The sequence below is a fragment of the Mercenaria mercenaria genome, chromosome 15 (genome assembly GCF_021730395.1).
Source record: "Mercenaria mercenaria strain notata chromosome 15, MADL_Memer_1, whole genome shotgun sequence".
NCBI lineage: Eukaryota > Metazoa > Mollusca > Bivalvia > Venerida > Veneridae > Mercenaria > Mercenaria mercenaria.
In genome coordinates, this window is record NC_069375.1 from 56,686,266 (window position 1) to 56,704,724 (window position 18,459).

General features: G+C 32.5%; 2 protein-coding genes across 2 annotated transcripts; both read right to left on the reverse strand.

The window, feature by feature from the left end:
• Positions 1-293: 293 nt before the first annotated feature.
• LOC128548789 (nose resistant to fluoxetine protein 6-like) lies at positions 294-3,650 on the reverse strand. The gene is made up of 4 exons (XM_053524253.1): positions 3,551-3,650; positions 3,095-3,193; positions 1,000-1,165; positions 294-368 (listed from the first exon to the last, which is right to left on the reverse strand). The coding sequence occupies exons 1-4, from the start codon at positions 3,619-3,621 to the stop codon at positions 294-296; spliced, it is 411 nt and encodes a 136-aa protein (XP_053380228.1). The 5' UTR covers positions 3,622-3,650.
• A 543-nt stretch (positions 3,651-4,193) lies between these two features.
• On the reverse strand, positions 4,194-16,011 carry LOC128548790 (uncharacterized). The gene is made up of 4 exons (XM_053524256.1): positions 16,001-16,011; positions 6,303-6,402; positions 5,600-5,780; positions 4,194-4,348 (listed from the first exon to the last, which is right to left on the reverse strand). The coding sequence occupies exons 1-4, from the start codon at positions 16,009-16,011 to the stop codon at positions 4,311-4,313; spliced, it is 330 nt and encodes a 109-aa protein (XP_053380231.1). The 3' UTR covers positions 4,194-4,310.
• Between the last annotated feature and the right edge of the window lie 2,448 nt (positions 16,012-18,459).

An 18,459-nucleotide genomic window follows, 5' to 3' on the forward strand; every position in this document is an offset into this window, starting at 1 on the left:
GCTGACCAGTCCTAGCACTATCCTCTTAATGCTGAGCGCCAAGCGAGGAAGCTACTAGTACCATTTTTTTAAGTCTTTGGTATGACGCGGCCGGGGATCGAACCCACGACCTCCCCCACTCGAAGCGGACGCTCTACCACCTGAAAAACAGAATCGGTGTACTTATTGTAAGAGTAGAACCAGTAAGCACACTGAAAATGGAACCTGTCTCCTTTCCTGCAAAACAGAATCGGTGTACTTATTGTAAGAGTGGAACCAGTACGCACACTGACGAACGAAAACTGTATACTTACCTAAAACAAAACCAGTGTACTTATTGTAGGAGTGAAACCAGTGCGCACACTGAAAAATTGAACCTGTTTACTTACCTGAAAAACAAAAACAGTGTACTTATTGTAAGAGTGGAACCAGTACGCACACTGAAAATTGAAACTTGTATACTTACCTGAAAAAAACAGAACAAGCGTACGTATTGCAAAAGTGGAACCAGCAACTATAACCTGTAATCTTACTGTAAAAGTGGAACATAAATACTTACTAGTAAAGAGGAACCAACATCAAAGGACTTTTCACATAGAACTGCATGTCGTTGGCGAGGTACCAGCTCCATCCCATGCACTGAAACAGAGCAGTACTTTATGCGAAGATACCATGAAACACATTGAAACACATCTAAAGACAGTAATAGCAGTTTTCATTTGGCCAAGCAATACTTTTGTATTAAAACGAAACAATTTGAAAAGAATATTTTTATCATAATCATCATATTACTTAACAATAATGAAATTTTCATATTTTAGATTAAAACAAAAATGAAAAGAGGACAATATGCATTCTTGTCTGCATGTCTTGTAACTAAATTTGCCAAGAGATCACCCAATCAATTGTTTTCGTCTTTGTAATTATGTATCTTAATTTCGAAAATTTAACATAAATCAGAAAACATGCCCTTTCAATATATCAACATTTTTCGCTCAGGAATACATCAAACGTTCTTACTTGTTTATCTGATTTGTACACGTTATTAATGTATAACAAATTAGTCCACCAAGTGTCTTTGCATTCATCGACGTCCACGCCTTTCTGCGGCCAAAATGGTCCATCTCCCCAGTACCTCATCGTTGGTACATACAACATGAGCAGTAGCATGTATGGTGGGGTCAATCTGGAAACAAATTTTCAATGCAAAACAGTAACAGGTATAGATGGGAGAGTCTGTAACTATATGTAATATGTCTGTCTATATGCAACACTGCAATATATTGCATGTTTCAAGGGTCAGGCTGTATGGAAGCAATATTTCTATGCGAAGCGGGGATTAGCCTACATGGCAGTAACATTTCAGTGAAATATATTGCATGTTAAAAGGGGTCTATCTGTAAGCAACACATCATTCCAATACTTTTAATGCTATGTAACTTCAGGGGCGAGTTCAGGAGCAATCGGTCTGATCAGAAACTGAGATGTAAATGGCGATAAATCATTATCTTAAATCGTTTTGGCTTTTTCGTTCAGAGTATCTTGTAGAATTAGTGGTGGAAATATCAGACTCCGAAATGATCTGTTCATTTCTGTTCACAGGACAACTTCATATTTTCTTAAACCGCCATGAAATTTATGACAGAGAAATAGGTTTTTAGATAAAGGCAAATCACTACCACTCCGCTGGTATTTTCACAAGTAGTTCCAATATATAAATAGTGCTAACATTTTTACCCTACCGCATTTCAGTATGTATCACTTAGTATTCTATCGAAATCGACATCCTCTTTTCTTTTTGTTTTTCAAAAGTAGCGATATAGTTCATTTTGAGAACACAAGTCTTTCAAAATTCGATATGCTAGAAAATGTTGAAGAACCGTTAGAAAGTAAGAGGACTTTTTATGAAATAAAGAACAGCCGCATTTAGTGGTGTTTAGCCTAAAGACATCTTGATATGGAAAATGACTCCGTGTCCAATAGTAAATATAAAATAACTTAATACTAACGTTATATTTAAAAATTGTTCGCAGTTTTTGGAAGACAGTTATATGTTCATTCCCAAAATGAAACAGTATCACAAGGCTAAATGCTAAGGAGAATCATTATCACAGATTTAGCAAATATGCCATTGTATCCTTTCATACGCGACCATGCGAAACGGTGTCAATAGTGCCCCTACTCCTGCCAAAGAATACGAAACGAGTTGTGGGAAAAGCATCAAAATATTGACATCGTTTTCAAAGAAAACGCATACCATTGCCTTCCAAACAAAATAATTTAATTGTTTAATAAAATCGGTAAAAAAGATCCTCTGGAAGCAAAGAATACAACCAAGAAGAATAATAGCAGACTCGGTTTGATTGAGTCTGTTCATGAGAGGTAATGAATGTGCAACACCTCTCACGCAACGGCTTAAGCGGAACTCTATTTCACATATATTGAATGGACTCCATGATCCCAAAGGACCAGAAAATATAACAACACTACATCCAAGTACGGGGAGACTTTTTACAGCCGCCACACTTTTCAGGACATATTTCGATATTAAGGTCGTGGCCCGTAAAGGTATTCGTCAATTTCGGTATGTTAAAGTATTCTCGTTAGACAATTCGGCATTCTTCAGACTTAAATATACACAAAACACAAAAGATGCCCTTATATCATGCAGAGAATAAGTAATTTGTCGATTGCCATTACGGGTCCACTACCTTAATCCTTACCCTGCTAAATTTATTTAAGCATCTTTCAATTTGGACAGTACCATCAACTGTTAAAAGAGGTGTTTACCCAAAAATACTGATCGAATGGCTAACAGTGCAGATCATGATCAGATTGCAGGGATGTGCACGCTAATGATGACCTACACTTGTCGCAAAGACAGAAGCAGTCGTGTCCAGCATGAAAAGGGTTAAAGCGTGAAATAGAAAAGACACTAGATTCAGAGGAAACAAAGTTTGAATCTAGTTTTAAGAAAAGTTTGCAAGCACAATTATTTAACACAGGATACAGTTGCTTTTTGCACTATTTAAGGCTCAAGCTTTGGAAGAGCCATTTTTCAACAAAAATTTAGTTGTTAAAATATTATATGCACTATTTAATGATGTCATCATACCTCCAGTATCTATGAAAGTAAAACAACAGCCAGTTGAACTTTAACGGTGCTCCTCTCTTTTTCATCTCACGTAAGGAAAGGTATGACACTAACAGACCACTGAAGTTATAAAGTCGGTAATTAAAAATTTGCGTCAGAGTGTCAAAACATAAATAGTATCCAACGGACTAAACCATACACTGATCCAGCTAAAGAAGGTAATTTTTTTTTAAATTATACTTTCGATTGATTGTGATTGAATTGATCTTGAAGACTGCTATCATAGTAATTGCACCTTTGACAAAGATGTTTTATGGCAAATGGGTGTATTAATAAATAACACAAAGAGTTTTCTATTAAGCGTTTCTTTATCATTTTACCTCTGGTTGCTTTTTGAATATCTATGACCTGTCTGCATTGTTTTAAAAAGTTGATGAGCCTAGATAAATGTTCCTAGAATATAGAAGTTATGATAACCTGAGGACGAAAAACGTATCTACAGATACTGTTGCATTCATAATCGCCTGGAATGTGAATCGTTTGGCCATCTGCGGAAAATACGTTGCCAAATTGTCTGTAAAATGAGAGAAATATCATTATGTAAGAACGTTCTGAAAATGTGTTTGTATTTCTAACAATATAATTAAACTTTAGTAATCTTTTAACTGCGATGACTCAGATCACTTGCAAAACGGTAGTGACATATTTTGTGTCTGAGTTGCCAGAAATGAACGTAATAAACTAAACAAACGACCACGTCATACCAATGTCGTAGAAATTGATACTCGTAGTTCCCTTGCTTGACACTCAACATTAAAAGACAAACTGTTTTCATTCTCTGGTGGCGATGAGTTCCATTAGGAATGATGCGTCTTGAGCGATTAAGGACATCTATAATCACGCATCGGTTACCATGTTATACAACTAGTAAATCATTTATTTGTAAAAAACTGTTTCTTGGTAACTGTCCAGGTTCTCACACGTGCCGCCTGAAATGATGCCAGATCTGAACTTCCTCTGTCACCAATGTACCAGACAATTTATTTTTTTGAACAAAAAAAAATAAAAAATAAACAAACGTATGTGATAAAGCTATATTACTCATACCTGTTAAGTTCGTTCCAAAACTATATGCATGTCCTAGAATAACCCAGGTCATACTGAGAAAACGAATGCCGTTCACACTGGTCAGCGTTCCCTTCGGTTGATTAGTGTTCAAGATTTTCGGGGCATTTGACTAAACCGAGAAGGAGAGTAGGAGTTTCCCAAGTATACCTGTAATTTTAGTTTTTAGAGTACATTGAATTTTGATAGAATGTCTCGCTCACCTACGATGCCTGATCTGAAGAGGCCGTATGCCCAATGAATAAAAGTAAAAAAGAATAATTTTGTTTAGGCATAGCAACTAAAATTTTAAATTACGAATAACAATTAAAGCAACTAAGCTTAAATTGAGACATGATTTAGCATGTAAAATATCACACATCATATAAGAACAAAAAAAAAATCTGTTTAACTTGAAATGAAAATTGGCATTACAATAAAATGAATTATCACTAAGTATTTAACCATACAATTAGTTCATTGTTCCTTTAAACCGGTGTCATACAGGTATATAGATAAAGGCCAGATAGAATTACTATTTGTGTTAGTGATAGATCTCTAGTTCTATGTCTACATTGTTAAAAGAAGAATTTCGTTTATTAGGTTGTTTGGACAGGCGATTTGTATATATCGAGTCATTAGAATCATTGTATGGTTTGCTGGCAATATGGATTAACACAAAAAGAATTTGGCAATAAAACTAAAACTTTTAATTGACACCGTTGAAGAAAAAAAATAATTAAGGTAAATTTTATCTAAATGACTTAAATGTATTCTGTCTTAAGTTTTGTTACATTTTTCTCCTTCATATGTTGCTATTAAGATATTTAGATATAACAAAACATTTTTCTCCTTCATATGTTGCTATTAAGATATTTAGATATATTGTAACATTCAGCAACATAAACTCATAATAATTGCCATCTAAAACAAAAACATTTGGTCAAAAAATACTAATATCTACGATAGGAAATTACCTATCAAAGAAAGTACATAAGTCAAAAGTATTCAAAATATTTTGAAAAATTATCAAAATCTAATATTACCATCATCTGGGTTGTGTTCACGACGAAAATAGAGACTAATACAGTGTCCTTGATAGCGATATTGACATAATAGGAAAGGTATTAATGAGCCACGGGTTTTAAAATATGACCTTGTGTAGTAACACCAATTATACACAATAATACAACAAATTTACAAAAAACCCTGGCGGCGGAAGATTGCCTCATCTGTTAATATTCTAGTATAAAACTGTTGTAATAACTGTTTTCAAGAGGTGATTTAACAGGAGAGAAAACGTGTTTAACAAGGATATACTATGCGACGGAAGGCCAGAACGGCTCTTACGCATAAATAAAACAAACTTAACAGAAAATTGTGTTATCGACATGATATCCATTTTGTTCGTTCGTATCATACCTGGTTTATAAGCTGTTTTATCTGAAACTATTTCGCCACCTTTTGCCTTTTCCAAGTCAGTGAATCCATTTGACAGTTCGCCATTCTTATGCATTTTCATGTCACCGTTTGATAAATCTTCTTTTGAGTGCTTATATGCACCGTTTTCGACCCCATTCGCAGCTTTAAGCTCAATTTTCTGCTTAAATGCATAATGTTGTATTAAATAGAACATGTGATGTTAGTAAAATCTTAAAAATTTAGCAAGTGTTTGAAAATGTGTTTGAGTAAATTTACTTATAGTTTCCTGTTATTTTGCATTGAACAAACACAAGCCTTAGCCACAGGGTAATACGCTTCAATATGTATACTAGATCGATTTGATTACAACAATCTATATTTAGTAGTGATCCACGCGATAGCAATTACCCACTAGCATAAGCTAATTTAAAAGTGGAATTCTATTAGATAGATATTGATCCTGAAGGGCCAGAAACTATTACAACACTGAATCCAAGTACGGGGAGACTTTTTACAAGTTTTTAATTATACTGAGTATTTTTCATCTATCAATAAGGCATTTTTTAACTTATCAGTTGGCCATTTTTCTAACAAATGTTCTTCGTAGAAAAATGTCAATATACCGCCAAAAATATCTTAACCGATCATTAATTACAGCAAATATCCGATCATACAGTTACATGTAATTGTAAACATCATTTACCGTTTTATTCTTTTTGGTTCCCTTCTGGGGAAAATGTTGAATTATGACGTCATAAGTTGTTGCTATCAGAATCACAGCTGCATATACGGAACCTACGATTCTGCAAAAAATAGAAAACATGAAAATTCAAAGAAGTTGAATACGGAAAGATGATATGAACCGTGCCATGGGAAAACCAACATAGTATAAGACTGAGATGACCGAATTATAAGTCATTGTACTCAGTAAACAATATTTCACCAATGCAAAATTTGAAGTTAGGCAACAAGAATTTGCTCATTTTTAAACTTTATTTAAAACAGAACATGTCAATCGATTTGATTTTGCAAATTTAATGTAGACTCATAAATACCCAGTTATCAAATGAACAAGAATTAAATCAGCTAATAAGAAGACCTAAAACGTTATATATTTGAACCTAAACATGAATCGATGTATTTTGAAATTATGTCTTGATAAAAAAAAATAGAACATACTTCGGTATCTCTTTGACCTTAACGAAAATCAGCATTTTGTGTAAATCTTCAGTAAACAAATTACATTATCAGTTCAAAGATTTCACAATTAAACCATTCATAATCTTTGCTAGACCACCTGCAAACTATTAACGGTCACGAATTGGCTTCAGATATTTACACAAACTTCAAAATGTTAGAATTAAGGTATTAGATCGCTAATAGAAGAGTATTCAATTTCTACCATAAACCTACTTTGACAGCAATTCTTAGGGGGGCGTAGGTTCAAGCCCTACTGGGACCAATTTTTTTTTACCTTATTTTCCTTTTTTTCTAGTAAGTTTTTACTTCTGTCAAGACTTATTATTGTTTTCTTGTACAAAAATGGAAAAAATGAATCTTATAAGCGATTTCTTGGTGTTCAAAGTGAATTTACTACTTAAACAGAAGGGGTAGAGTTACACATCTTTAAAAATATTGAGTTACACACGGTGAAAAGTCTCTATTTTGCTTTCACTCTTAGATTATATATTGTGGAAGAAATTTAGGTAGGTTTTACGTCTGCCCTAAGGTTATTTTTAAATGGAGTAAGCAAAATTCAAAACAAAAACGCAGCATTCGACCTTACTTTTTCAATGTTGAAGTATGAATTCTGTCTCATTAAATCCGTTTACTTGAGGCACCATAGAAATAATGATATTGACATTTTTATTTTGTGTTTTATAATTGTTTACCAATAGTTTGATGTTTCTTTTATTGAAATTAATGGTAAAATGAGTTCTCTGCAAACATTTTGGATAGTGGCTATCACTTTGAAATTTGTCTGTACTTGAGCTTGAGGAGATATCATATTAAGTTATACAAAATTGATAAAAAACGGCACGGTAAAAGTTGTTTAAAAATTGCAAAGTAGTGCAAAATACGGTTACCTTTCAGAATATACCAAGCAAAGGCCATTTTGTAAACATTACTATTAGTGCTCTAATACCTTAAGGGCATGAAATAACTTATTCAAAAATATTTAACTTTGAGCGGTAGTTTCTGATTACAGCTTTGATTTGGTTTTTATGCTCATAATATTGAAAGTGATTTTTTTATTAATATTTTGTTTGTGTCGGGTTTATTGTTGCACCGACATAGTCGTGGGTCATAGAGTGACCTTTCAGCTTCAATGGTGGAGAGGTGCCTCTCCGTGCATTATGTCATCACGGGCGGCATCTGGGTAAAACTACCGACATTCCGTAAGGTAACTAGATGGCTTCCTCAGATGAATAATCCATCGCCCCGAGTGAGGCTGGAACACTCATCAGTCAGAAACAAGTGATTCAAAGTCCGTAACTACTCGGCAGCGTGGGGTGGGTGAGGGGGGGGGGGGGGAAGCATTTAAATATTTAAATAGCTATTTTAGAAGCACTGACAACAAATCAGCTACGTTAAAAAAGTCAGCTGCCCATTTTGTGCATTTTGATATTTCCTTATATTGACAGCTATAAAAAAACTTTTTTTTTTTTTTTTTTTTTTTTTTTTTTTTGGTGAAGATAAAGGGAACATGCTTGAAAGGTCGATGATGTTATACGGCGTAAATAAATGTTTTAGCTTTTCGTATGAGCTAAACGATTTAAAATGGTGCCAATAATGAACATAAAAATGGAATAGATTTCCAGTAGCTCCTAATACAGATAGAAATATTTTTCTTTTTATTTCGAATCAAATTATCGTTAAGTGAAAATGTTGTAGAACTTTGTGTTCTTGTATTCTGAAATGTCCGCGCTTAGGTTTTCGCTCAGTTGTGAGTGCAACTATGTGATGAATTGAATGCTTTAACCATTCAGTGAATAGATCAAGGGGCAGGACGTGAACTGGTTGCACACTTGGTTCAAGCGAGCGAAATTGTCGCAAACTTACAAAATGGCGGATATTTTCTGAAATCACCGCGTGTTCGCTTGCTTTTTTATCAGGTAAGTGGGTTTCTACGGTACTTTGAACACTATGAATATGTGCATGCATCAGTTCTATGTCTACGTCACACTCGGTTTTGCGTTTCAGGGTTGTAGATTTTAAATTCTCGAAGTTATTGAAGTTATAAAATGGTCATGTCCATGTTTTGAAATTTGAATTGTGTCGTTTCTTGCCGTTTTTAACACTCTAATGAATAAACTAGCCTGTTTTTGGACCCTTAAACGAGACAAAACAACTAATTGTGAAGAATTCTGTAAACGTTTGGCTCTGCATGTTTTCGGGATAGTGCTATACCCAAATAAATCGAGGGGTTAAAGCCAGAACGGTATAAGTCCATTTTTCAAATAGTGGAGAAAAACGCAAAAGAAGGTTTTAGACACATAAAACTTTTTACTGAATCAGAATATTTAGGTAAGATTTGGTTATATTATAGACAATAATGTTGTTACAATGTATGAAGAATATAAAAGGACTACTCATAAATTAAATTGGTTTTATAGTTAAAATTGTACTTAACTCAATCTGGCATACAACAAAATGGAAAATAATTCGAGGGTTCAAATGTGTTAAGTGCACTTAGTTCTCTAAAATATTGCAATAATGCTGGTTTTATTCGATGCCATACTGTCACAAGTGCACTTATAACAAAACTATTAAATCTTATGACATGATTTACAAAGACTAAGGCAATATGTGCACTTAGTACAAATAGAAATGTTGAGTAAAATGTGTATAAAATTACAAAATATGTTTAAAATTGTATAACAATTACACTACACAAAATTTCAACAATCCATTCTAGATATTAGTAAAAGAACATTTTCCCATCTTTTTCTATATAGTACCTCTTAAAACAAAACAACTCTTGTACTTATAATAACTATTCAATATCAGACTCATCACTTACTTTCAACATGTCTGGTTCTGATAGGCAGTCTCTGGCTGCTTTTTCAGAATGAATATTCTTGAAATACTGATGGAATTCTGAAGATCTTGTTCCATCAGAACAAAGCTAAAGAAGTCCTTCCATTTTTGTATAATGGGAAGTTTTGCCTTGTGGATCGGCAGTAAATCAGATTTTATAGAAGCTTCTTTCCTTGATTTCAGTTTTATACATTGGAAATGTAGGTCATCGAAACTGTATTAAACATATTCATTTGCAAGTTTCTTTAAATTTTAACTTTTTAGTGTTTTTTTCCACTTTTCTGTCCCTTTTTATCCAAGCTTCTTTTGGACTTCATACTTTGCAATGCTCTTTATGGAAAGAAATTCTCACTGGTAAATGTGCTACAACACAAGGATTTTTTGTTTTTGCCATTCTCACAATTCTATCCGACTGACAGGGTATGAATACACTAACAGTTAAGGAAGTTGCTTTCTTTGCTCTTCTATTTCCTTGTTTATACTACTACTCCTCCATTTACAGTCATTATCCGTTTGCATAAGTTCGCTTACTTAAAACTATGTTATTGTATTTTTCTTTTGCATGCCATGTGTATATAAAAATCTCCATGATAAAAATTCCCTTCTCTGAAAAAAGACAGTATGTTACAAAATCCCATTCATACTTTTGCAGGGGTATCATATTCCCCTCTTTAAAAATAGCAGGGGTATCATAATCCCCTTCTTGAAAATGTCGGGGCTATCAAAATCCCCTTGATTAGAATACCCTCTACTAAAGAAAATATCAACAAGGGTAACTTTTAAGTTAATATTTGAAGAATTGTGTGGTTCCTATTTTGATAAAGTGAAAATAATCAATGAACTAACTTTAAGTATTACATTAAACTATTTTATATCCAAAATTCAACAAAATAGAACTTTGAGTTTTAACAACTGATAAACTGAAACGGTGGAAGTGAAATTTAAAATTAAACAAACTGAATAATATTTCTCTTATCGTTTTCATTAAACAACAGTATTTTCTGACAAACATATAGATCAACTTTATGCATTGAAGTGTGTCTGAACTTTTAGCTCATAACAATACTTAGGGAAAAGACGGAGGATAGCGGATAAGCCATGCCTCACTAACTGACGTTGAATTATACCAACTAAACGCTATTGTCACTAAATGGAAATTCTGTAAAAATAATTATCAATTTTTATTGTACCCCACTTTAATGTTACAGCAACAATTCTCACCTTCACAACAATCACAATGAAAAAACATATGCATTACTGTCCTAGTAAATTATTTTATGTACATGTATGCCAACTTCAAAGTATTCTTCAGATATTTTCCACAATTTACATGTTGAACTTAAATTCGGCAAAGAGAAGAAAAAAAAATTGTAGCAACCTAACCTTCTCTTTATACATGTAATAAACTTGGTTGACAATCAATCTGACTTAAGTACTTGATCTTCTAAACGAAGATCTGAGAACGACCCATTCACACACGTCTTCTGTATATTTTGGATTTCCAGTATTGCTATTTTTATTTTAACCAATTAGACGACTTGTTTGAATGTCAAAGAGTAAGAAAAATGTACAGTCATTCCAGGGCTCGAACCCGGGACTCATCGCTTACAAAGCAAGTGACCTACCGACTGAGCTAACCGGCTTTCTGACACATTACGACATAAGAATTGTAAATATCAAAAGTCAAGGCTACAGGTAGATTTGCAAAATGTTGTAAGTTAAGCTCTGATTGGCTAGCACAAGGGTCGTCAGAACGAGGCTATAATTAGGTCGTTCTCAGATCCTATGCGTAGCGTAATAGGAGTTACTTTAGTCAAGGGGTTGAAAATGGAACATGGAATCTAAAACTATTTTGAGCAGAGGGTTTGGGTTTTTGTTTTGCTCAATTTTTTTTTGTTTTTTTTTCTCATCCCGGGTTTTCATTTTACTGTTCCGATTAAACGTCTAAAAGGGTTTTTTCATCTTTCGTCAACTCTTTTTTTCTGTTCACGCCAAGTTTGACAAAAAACTGATTTTTTTACCTCCTTTATAATTCCCTCTCTAGTTTTAATACTTTTCTTTGCCAAACTATTTAATAAAATCAATAGGGCAGAAACGTTAAATCTCGATTTTTTCCCCTTTTAGCAGGGAACAAAAAAGTTTTCTGTGTTTTTAAAACAAAAACCTTAAATAAAAAATTACTTTCCATTTACAATTAACAATTATATATTTGGGGATACAAGTTCTAAAACGTATTTTCTTTCCAAATTTCCCCAAAGGTGTTAATTCCGAATGTATTGTGATAAATTTTCATTTGCGCCTTGAATTATTAACATAATGTTTACTTCTGAAGGGTTTAAAAGTCATTTTTATCGTTTTGGCACATTTTTTACCTAAAAATATATAAAATGATACCGCCCAAAAGGGAAAAAAGTGCTTTTAAAATCCTTCTGGTTTTTTATGTTAATGCACTTAAAGTTCTGGCATAAAACTATGATGTAAGCCTTTTTTCGAAGGGGTCCCTTTTGTATCTTAGGTTTTATACCTTTAGGTGCCAGAGAAAGGGGAAAAAGAAGGGAGTTTTAAAAAAGGTATTAAAAATCTAAAAAAGGTTTTCATAAAACGTGGACTTAACCGTTCTGGTTTTAACCCCCCGAAATATGTTCAAGCTCTTTTTTGTTGAAAAACTTATTTAAGCAATTTCTGTTAAACCCCTTTTTTTAAAAAAGTAGGTCCAACAAATTTGTACAAGAATGTTTGTTGGGCAACTTTTTACTTTTTTCTTTTCTGTTTGGTCGTACTTTTTTAAAGCATCAAAAAGCCCTTTAATGTTTTAATATAACTGTTGAAAAAAAAACCTTTATCATGTTTTTCATGAAACCGGGTAGGATTGGGGTTTTAATGTTCATCAAAATTTAACATTTTTCCCTTTATAGATTCACGTCTTTTGCAAGCAGAAAACAAACTTAGGGAGACTATTGTGTAAGAAGCATTTTTGTTTTTGGATCTGCCCATCTTACACACATACAATAACATTTTAAACAGAGTTTTTTTCTTTCAGTTTTTTCAGGTCTAAATGCACGACCCTCAGCGCAAATATGACCCAGAGCATGAACATAATTTTATAAGTTGAACAAATACGTAACATATTCAAAATGCCCGTTAGGAAAGGGGTTTTACTGGCATCAAAGACAATTAAAAAATTTTTTGAAACCCTATCTTATTTCTATTCCTTTTGGGACCAAAAATTTTAGCAACCAAAGTCAGATCTTTTTTTGCGAATTTTAAAAGAAAACACAAGCAATGTTTGGTTCCCAAACCCCAAAATAAAAGTAAATTAATTGCAGTCCATAATCAGAAACAATAAGTATTCACAAAATGAATGGCAGGACCAACATAAAGCCGTTTATTGCAAAATTTTACTTAATTGTTAGAAACAAAACAAACGTCAAGTAAACAGTGTATAATTTTAAATTTTCAGTTTTTTAATTGATATTGTTAATTTGCTTTTACTTGAATATATTCAAAAATTACCAGTGTTATTTTTTTATTGCAGAGATCACAGTTTAACCGGGGGGAAAGGAAGCAACCAAAGTAGAACATTAAAAAAATTAAATGTTCCAGGGGGTTTTGGGGCCATTCGTCATTTTACAGGTGATGAGCCCACTGACTTATTTTGAGCGAACCAAAAATTAAAAAACGCGCAACTTTTTACGCTGAATAAAGGGTTTAAAATTCGATAAACTTAACAAGAAAATGTTCGGCTGCGATTAAATCCGTCTTCTCTGAAAATAAACAAACAAAATTTTGGTTTCTGTTGATTGCCACCCAAAAATTTAAAAGCCAAATCATGTTTTCAATTTTCCAATAAAATTGCTTGGGGGTCCAAAGATTACATCTTTTTGGATACCGGAAAACTTGGATTTGTTTTTTCCCCGAATGTTTGGGGTATGTCTTTCGTTTAAAAACCATTAAATTTTTCCAACCAGAAATTTTTAAACGAAAAAATTAACACGGAAAAAATGAAAGAATTACATTCTTTTTCACCCGATGTTCACTGAACTAATGATTTTAAAAATTTTTTTCGTTTAGTCTCATTGTACATCGTCCATGTTTTTTATTGTTAGTATCGAATTATTTTGTTTTGAAACCAGTAGTATGATTTTAAAGTTTTCAAAGCACTTTAGTTTAGAAACAAAATTGAACTATCCCGCATGTCGTAAAGGGTATTTTACAGTATCTTATCACCAATCTAAAAAGCCTTTTTTTCGTTTATATCATTTTATATCGACACAAATTGCGCAGGTGGAAAACAACATTATAACTTGTAATGAGCTCAAAACATTTTGCATCTAACAAAATTTAAAGGGTTTTATATTTTGTACAATTAATCTTAAAAATGAAACATAAGCGATACAATTTATGTCATTATGTTATTACTTCACTTTGTATATAAATTTTGTGTTTTTTTTCTATCAAACTCCCGTAAAATATTTTACGAAAACATTTTTAGAACAAATCATTATCCGGTTTGTTTTTTCATGTGACGACAAAAGCGTTGAATAAAAGACCGTGAACGGGTTTTTTTCGCAAATCCACATTCCAGAGGAGAATTCCCCCCGCGTGCATTTTTTGCTTTTTACCTGAAAAATAAATTGAACAAGAAAATACAATACTGGGATTTCTCTTTGAAATTAAAATAAGTTTGCTATTTTATTTCGTTTTAATATTTCTTTTAGAAAAATATTTTTAAAAAATTTTGAAATTTATAAATACAGGTAAAGGGAGAGGGGAACTTAAATTTGGACTAAAAATTTGAGACGAGAACATGCAGATTACCCGGGTTTGCATTAAGTAATTTTTTGGCAAGTGCCACCATAGAAAAACCCGGTTTACATCGTATATTCACTCCCCTTCCAAACACACAAAAGCTATAAATAAGTTTTGTTGTGCCCCAAAAGTCGAATACCTGATTAAAATAGAAATCGAAATTTCGCGCACTTTGCAACTTTGAAAAAATTTATGTTTCCCTCTTCAACCATTTGCAAAACCCCATTCACGAGAGTTGGTATTTTTTAAAAAAAAATTTGCAACGTATTGCTTAAAGTAAAGTTTGCACAAAAAAGAGCTTAAACAAGATTTTTTTGGGTATGCACACCCAAAAAACAGCAGACCCAAATTTTTACAAAATCTTCACAATGTTGGGGGGGTCCGTTTAAGGGTCCAAAAACGGCTTTTTAATCTTAGTGTTAAAAAACGGCAAGAAAGGGGACACAGTTCAATTTAAAAAACAAGACATGACCATTTTTAACTTAAAATAATTCGAAAAATTTAAAAATCTAAAAACCCTAAAAACGCAAAACAGAGTGTGCGTTGACTAGAACTGATGCATCACATATTCAAGAGAACAAAGTCCCGTGAAACCCACTTACCTAAAAAAAAAAAGCAACGAACACGCATGATTCAAAAAAATATCCCCCCCTTTGAAGGGCCTTTTTTGCCGCTTAAACCAAGTGTGAAACCATTCACGTCCGCCCTTTGATAGAGAGCAAAATCTAAAACTTTAAAATAATGTTTAAAATATTTCCCTTATTCAACAAAAAACCTTTTTAAAAGAAAAACAAAGATATAAAACAATGACCACGTTATTGCCCTTTTATTAACCACATTAAAACATGGTTATGCGGAAAAAGTGTTTCTTTTTTGGGGGAAATATTGAAATGTTCCCGGAAAAGATAACAAAAAACTGATATAAATTAAGAGGGGATTAAAATAGCCCGAAATTAAAAACCGTAATAGAATTACTTGTCAAATTTTTGTAAAATGTACCATTTTGATTGGCCTGTTAGCCGTTAGGGGGCATTCGGGACTTAAAAAAATGTTTGTTCTTGCACCAAAAACCGCACTGCAACAAATGTGTAGGTTATCATAAACAAAAAAATGATATTTTTTTGGGGAATTTCATGCGTGAACCCATTAAAAATGTTCACTTTTGCGTTTTTATTCGCAAATATTTGTTATTGACTTTTGAAAAGGATTTTTGATATTTTTAAAGGGTTAATCTTATTGACTTTTTTTTTGGGTTTTTTTGCCATAAGTTAAATTAAATAGTTAGTAAAAATTAAAAAATAATATGTGGGGCATTTTCTTTTTTTTTAAAAAGTGTTTTGAAAAATAAAAAAAAAAAGTAAAAATCGTGCGTTTTATTGATTTTTTACTAAGTACGAATCCATCAACCTTTTTTAATTTCGCAAATATTTTTTTAAATTTGTACGTTTGCGAATTTGCGAATTTTTTGAAACGCTTTTTTGTGGTTAAAATGCGTGGATCTTTTCCTATGAACTTCGTACATTTTGGGACGAAAAAGGAAACTTTTCTTACAGAAACCCCATTTCTCTAAATGTAGAAAATGTTTTTTTCTGTTAATGGGAAATCTGAAAAAGGCCAAAGAAACATAAAACAACAGACATACTTAAAAAATGTAAAATAAAAAAAGAACTGAAAGTCGTTATCTCATAAGAATGTTATAAAAAATCGAAATTTCCCTATTCAAAATAAAGATTAATAAAATTCCCTATTTTTTAACTTAAAAACAAAACAAAAACAAAAAAGAAGAGAACCTGCGTTAATGACGATAATACCTTGAAGGTTTTTTTTTCAAAATCAGACGAGGTAAATAAAAATAATACCTGTTCAACAAGTTTGTGTCTCTTTTCAAAAGAAGAAAAATGCAAATAAAACAGCTCGACATACCGAGCGCAGCAATAAAAATTTAAATTATTTTTTGGGAAAGACCCCCCCCAAAAAAAAATTTCATTATTTTTTAAAAGGGCACATGTTTTCCTCAGTGTTTTGAAGACGGGGTTTGAAACTGCACAACCTTGCCTTATATAATATTTGAAGCCCCTACAAAAATGTAAAAGGGTTTAAATGGTATTTCCCAATTAAAATTTCATTTAGTTCATAACATCGCAGAATCTCGAGGGTTGGGTTTTGGTGCCCGGGCACGGAAGGTCGGGGGTAAAAATTTTACCCCAAGGGATTGTGAAGATGTTATAACACAAAATAAAGGTGCGCTAACGTTATTCTAGCATAAAACGCTATAACAAATGAATGAATACATTGTCACTCAGCTTCGTGAAATGAAATGCGCGGGACTGTCTGCGTTGTTTTGTACGTTGACGTCAGTTCCTTTTGAATTATCCGTTTTTGGACCCTTATTGTTTACGCTTTGCCACTTAATGCACAATATCAAAAAAGGTGTTTTAAAAGCATGAGCGCGAGAATCTCTCGTTAACCACTTTTTCACCCTTAAAAACCACTCGAAATGTTTCAAGAACAGCAGAAATGAAATTATGCTAGAAATGAAATTCAAAACAGTGCATGTAGTGCGTGATAACACACAGTTTCAGTCTTATATTTTTAATAGAAAATTAGATATGTTGGTGTTAGAATGTGCTCTGACGAGAAAAATTCTTTTGCAACCCACATACTGTATATTTGGGTTTTTTGTCACAATCATTGAGAAATTTTATTATTTGAAAAGAAAAATTTACGTTTACATCGTTTTCCAGAACATAAAAACTGTTTATTAGAAACTTTTTTCAAATTCTTTCAGTTTTTAAATTTTCTTCTGCAACCTGCCTCTAACAAATCTCGAACTTAAGCCTTAGGCTACCGCAACTCGATATGTATATATTGAAACGGTAGCTATTTATATAAACTAAAAAAAAAAATAAAGTTTTTACCGTTTTAATGAAAAAGTATTTATTGTTTTGAATGGAGAGACTCTAAAAAAAAATTTATTTTTAACTATTTTTGGGAAATGACTGTTTTGGGATATTGCATAAGGGGGATGTTCACAATTTGTCATTTTGTTAACAATATCGGGAAAAAACGAATAAATAGACGGAGCATTTTTCATTCTTCATTTAAAAGGTTTTCAATAATAAAAAAGTTTAAACAAAATATCTGCGTTTTATTGAAAATTTTACAAATAACGAATTCCGTGCGACAACTTTTTTAATTCGCAAAATTTTTTTAAAATCGAAACATCTCAAAAGTGCGACATGCAAAAATAGCATATTTTTGTCGGCGCTACAATTGATAATCACTTTCGGGCTCGCAGAAGAGGGGCCCAACTCTGCAATGATTTAAAATCGTTTAGAAAGGATTTTTGGGAAAAAGTCCAGAAAGGGGAAAATAAATAAAACAAAACAACCACTAATATAATGCCTTTGTTTGCGGCATGGAAGGAAAGTTAACGCTAATAAAATTGTTAAAGTAGAAGAAAGATAATTGCAAAATATTCTCAAACTATTTTATTGTCTATAAAACATTTTAATAATTAACAGCTGAGGTATTGCCCAAAATTGAAAATAATAAAAAAATCTGTGTCATCCGCGTTTTTAAACAAGAATACAAAAAAAAAACCAAAAAAAACAAACCAGGGTTCCCAAACGGCGTTAAACAGTCCCCAGCGGTGCGTGGGGGCGAAATAGCCTTATTGTCAATGTTTCAAACAGCAATATTCGAACTAAAAAATACCAAGCTGAGATAAAAAGCGACAGTGAAACTAAAATGTAGTCTTTTGTGGGTTCAATGTGCCGATAACTACAGGAATTGTTATTGATAACTGTAAATTAAATAGTTTGGATTTGTTGAAAGTTAAACTGAAAGGGAGAAAAAAAATTTTGTTTCTATGTTTTGATTTAGCATCTAGATGTCAAGTTAAAGTCTTTAAAAATGAAAATTCAATGTGCGATGTTTTTTTTTTTTTGCAATTTAAACTCAAATTGTAACACTTTAAAAAGACACAAAATTTCTACAAGCCAGATTTA

Coding starts and splice junctions, on each gene's coding strand:
- LOC128548789 (XM_053524253.1), bottom strand. CDS start 3,621: ATGGCCAAACGATTCACATTCCAGGCGATTATGAATGCAACAGTATCT. Junction 1,166..3,094: donor TACTTTCATAGATACTGGAG/GTATGATGACAT, acceptor ATTTGTTTCCAG/ATTGACCCCACCATACATGC. Junction 369..999: donor TGTACAAATCAGATAAACAA/GTAAGAACGTTT, acceptor TTTGTTTTTCAG/GTAAGTAAACAGGTTCAATT.
- LOC128548790 (XM_053524256.1), bottom strand. Junction 5,781..6,302: donor GAACCAAAAAGAATAAAACG/GTAAATGATGTT, acceptor TATGCATTTAAG/CAGAAAATTGAGCTTAAAGC. Junction 4,349..5,599: donor TAAAACAGCTTATAAACCAG/GTATGATACGAA, acceptor CTAAAATTACAG/GTATACTTGGGAAACTCCTA.